Source organism: Chaetura pelagica, unplaced genomic scaffold, assembly GCF_000747805.2.
Source record: "Chaetura pelagica isolate M959 unplaced genomic scaffold, ChaPel_1.0 scaffold139, whole genome shotgun sequence".
Lineage (NCBI taxonomy): Eukaryota > Metazoa > Chordata > Aves > Apodiformes > Apodidae > Chaetura > Chaetura pelagica.
Window position 1 is genome coordinate 1,000,110 of NW_009970717.1, and position 4,236 is coordinate 1,004,345.

A 4,236-nucleotide genomic window follows, 5' to 3' on the forward strand; every position below is an offset into this window, starting at 1 on the left:
AGGGAAGGGAAGCGGGGAGGGAAGGGAAGGGAAGGGAAGCGGGAAGGGAAGGGAAGGGGAGCGGGGAGGGAAGGGAAGCGGGGAGGGAAGGGAAGCGCTGCGGGGAGGTGAAGGGAAGGGAAGCGGGGAGGGAAGGGCTCCTGGCAGCCCCACAGGGTGCTCCTCTCCTCAGGCTTTCACACACTGACACGTCAGAGGCCCCAGTGAGGGCAGAGACACGGGCTCCTTCTCACCTGAGGGGACGCACCTGAAACGGGACAGAAGGTTCTGAAACCATCGCCTCACGCGGTGGCTTCTTGTGCAAGAACTGGAATCCTGGAAGCTAAAAGCTGTATAATGGAAGCCAAACCTTTTACAGGCAGTGATGCCTTTTACAGCAGAGCTCTCCTACATCAACAGTCACTCCAACATCCCCTCATGGTGCCGTGCTGCTGTAATCCTGGCCAGAGATGCTTTCCACCTGCATTTTGAAACCGTGAAAGTGTTTAAGACCAGCCTTGAGGCATAAATCTCTTTAGCCAACACCAGTCCTTGGACCTGCCCCACTGCTGAATTTTGCTCCTATTCACACAGATCTTCAGATCTTGAGTCGTTCTTCCCTCAAAAGTTAAAGCTGCCTGAAGAAACCAACAATTCATAGGCCAGGGTTCACGTGGCCAGTAACTGCCGTACAGCAGCAAAAGAAAATACCCAGAAGTATTAAATACCAGATAAAGAATGAGAGAGGAGCTCTGCTCTGTGACCTGAATACTTGTTTCACTGCCCTGTGCCTTGATAAAACAGTGGTAACAATTGCTCTGAGCTGGCTGCTCGTCACAGGCACTGCCCTCCCTCGCCAGAAAACACAAGTCTTTGCTCTGCTGCTGCTTAGAGATGCCACTTCTGTATTGTTCTGGTACTGATCTCAAAAGAAAGTACCGTGATACTGTGAAATATTTGACTAATGCACCCGGGTCTGCTTACACCACAAGGGCTTGGGAAAGCGAGAGGCATGAAGAGCAGTGAGAAGAGGTGGCTATACTGGCAGCCAGTAAAAATGGCAGGCCCAGGGAAAAAACTAAACGGCCCGCCGGGGGTGATACTGTGAAATATTTGACTAATGCACCCGGGTCTGCTTACACCACAAGGGCTTGGGAAAGCGAGAGGCATGAAGAGCAGTGAGAAGAGGTGGCTATACTGGCAGCCAGTAAAAATGGCAGCCACAGGAACAATACTAGCTGCCAGACTGGGGCAAGACCAGCTTTATTGCCACACATAGATAATTCTGATTCTCTCTGCATTGCATTTGACTTTGCAACAGATAATGCAGGGGTAGACCTTAATATCCAAGAAACTAGTTAAGAGCATCTGCCTCTAAAACAAGGTTTGACTGACCACTACTGTCACTTGACTGCCAGCAGGACTTCTCTGCAAGGTCAAGAACATCCTCTCTCTCATGTTGAAGGCCTGATTTTGGTGAACAATTGGTCACATTACACCTAGACAAGAAACTAGTATTGAGAAATCAGTACCAGAACTTTCCTGTTGCTGCTTGTCTCTCTGAATTTTAAGTCCACTGATCTCAGGCTCCAATGCTGTCAGTGAGTGGCATTTGCAGCTTCTGTTATCCTAGCTGAAAATAAATTATGTTATGTTAAAACCCCTTCCTTATATTTTATGAAAATTATATAAACATTGTGAAAAAGGTCAAGATATTTTCCCCTGGTTCTGCAGTGCAACAGATGAAAATCCAAAGTTAACAGGGGCAAATGCAGTCCAAATATGAACTAGGGGGAAAGGAAAGACCTTGCAGCTGTGGTAACAGCATGTGCTGGGGGGGCATCATCCCTCTCTTCTGCCCTCCAGCCTCAGTGAGGGATCACTGGGCCACACTAAGAACACAGTACCACAGTAAAAAATCTTGAGCTGAGTGAATAAAGGTTACCATGGACCCTCCTTAGGAAATCCTTAAATCCTTACCTGCCTATATTATTTCACTACAAGTTTCAGCTCTTTCCTAAATATCTAGAAAGCTTATAAATTATACATGCCATCACAAAACCAAAAATAACAGGAAATGCTGATTTATCAGCACAGAATTTTTTCCATGTTCAGCTTGATCTGTTTTTCTGCTGATTATTCCCCCAAATTTTTGGGGGAATAAAACATTGCTGGCTGAGATGCTCTGTGACCTACACTTGGATGGGAGAGCACTAGCTAGGCAAAGAACAGACAGAGCTTGTAGGTACATGAGTGAAAGTATTTTACAAATTATAGAATTAGTTGTTAGTCTGCATATAGTTATATATTTTCCCATGTTAAAATATGTTAATACTAGTTTTTTTCATTGAATTACTATACACAGATCCCTGGCATTTAATCACTGAAAGATACATGTGGTGCCTCTGTTTGATACAATGGCCACAAGATTCTAACTTGGAATTAAGATTGCAAGGTCCCTTCGAAGTAACAGATTGAACAAAAGCACCTGCCTTTGGCACTTTCATCATGAAACAATTTTGAGTAAATTTTCCCTCAAGCAGTAAATGTATACAGTTGCATTGATCTTTTGGATCTTGAAATAAAAGTGTGGCTTTCCCAAAGCCTGCTTGAACTAAACTATTATAAAAGACAAGAAAGGTAAAGCATTACATTGCCTCATTACTCTCCCCATTGACTTTCACTTCACAGTAAGAAAACCTAGTATAGTCAGAATGTGCCCATCGAGGGTAGGACAGTCTAAGGTAGTTTCTCTGACTATTGATTGATCTTCACAAAATGTTATAAATTTGGGGGGGGATGTTTTTGCAGTTCCTTGGTATAGACTGTCATTGTTTCATTTAAATCAGTCTGGCCCATCTGCATGTATAAGTTGCTGCCATAGGAACTATTATCTCATAAAAATTTATTAAAACAGCACTATCAAAACTGCTTGGAAGCCTTCTCTTATTGGGAGGTTTTGTTTGTTAGGTTTTTTAAAGAATTTGTGGTCAATATGATGATCTCTGTAATGTTTGGCAGCTTGAAAAACAAAACAAAACATTTTTGTATATTGCAGCATACAGATTTGCTGCAGTAAAAGGAAACCTCAACTATTGTCAATCCATTTGCTCATATATTAGTCTTTTTGCTAACCCATGGCCATGAAGACATGTTTTACAACTGTCTCTGTGTCTTCTGCATAGTGCCCAGCACCGTGACTCATATTTTGCTTTTCTAAGAATTGTGTTCCCTTTTACTACATTAAAAAATGTGCTGTGTGATGTGAACATAGTTCAGTCATGGGTAATTGCCAGGTACAAGAGATAAGTCGCTATCCTGTATTTTCTTTTTTATAACTGTTACTAGTTAGTAACATTTTTGGACATTTTTGTTTATTCTAAGTAAATTGGAAAGTGGTGAGATTCTACAACCCTGGGTTTAGGGCACAAATGTTGTAAGTACCACTGCAGCTGCTACGCCTGCCGCATTGCCGAAGTTACCGTGGACACCTCTGAGAACAAACTTCCTTCACATTACTCATGATTTATTTCATCAGCATTCCTCATTTTCAAATGCACAGCTCTCTTCTTCAAAGAGGAGTGGCACACTGGCAAAATCAAAGGTGCTTTGCACCATCTTCTACAGTGGAAGCATGAAAAGTTGTTAATGAAGTGCCTGTACTGTCTGACAGAAAATTTCCACTAGCCTGAACGTATGAACACGTGACCAGTTGTAAATGGCAAAGTATCACTTCTCATGCAAATTCCCTGTGGTACCCCAAATTTACCTGAACCCTTGCAGTATATTGTACAGTTATAATGCAGAACATGTTTACAAATCTTAGGGTTTTTTTCATTACTGTCTGCATAATATACTCTGTGCATAACAAATCCCCAAACAATCTTATAATATGCTTATGTAAATATTTTCTCAAAAGATTAATGCCTCCAGGTTTTTGCAGATTACGATTCATATCTTCAGACTGATTTGAAGTCAGATTTTGCATTTTTTTCGTAAGAAAATCCTCTTTAATTATTTACTGTTTATATGGAAAGAATTTTCCACTCTGAGATCTTGCATTAAAATTTTAAGCCACTGGTTTATTAAGATCTGCATTTAGGTGATGATGAAGAAATTACTTTCTCTTAGACAGACATAAGTTATCTGAAATTAGTTCTTTCAGGCTTTGCATAGGCAACATTTTCTTTTTTCTCTTTGGAACAGTCCTACCCTCCTTGCCAGGGAAGAAAGACCTGTTTTCTTCCAGTGCTGCTC

The 4,236-nt window shown here is 41.7% G+C and overlaps 1 protein-coding gene across 1 annotated transcript in view; it reads right to left on the reverse strand.

Annotated features, from left to right (window-relative positions):
- The window catches only part of PEPD (peptidase D), a 140,943-nt gene extending 140,666 nt beyond the window's left edge, over positions 1-277 (reverse strand). Inside the window, exon 1 of the mRNA XM_010006227.1 lies at positions 234-277. Within this exon, the coding sequence (XP_010004529.1) occupies positions 234-277 (44 nt within the window). The remainder of the gene's footprint in view (positions 1-233) is intronic.
- Positions 278-4,236: the final 3,959 nt, after the last annotated feature.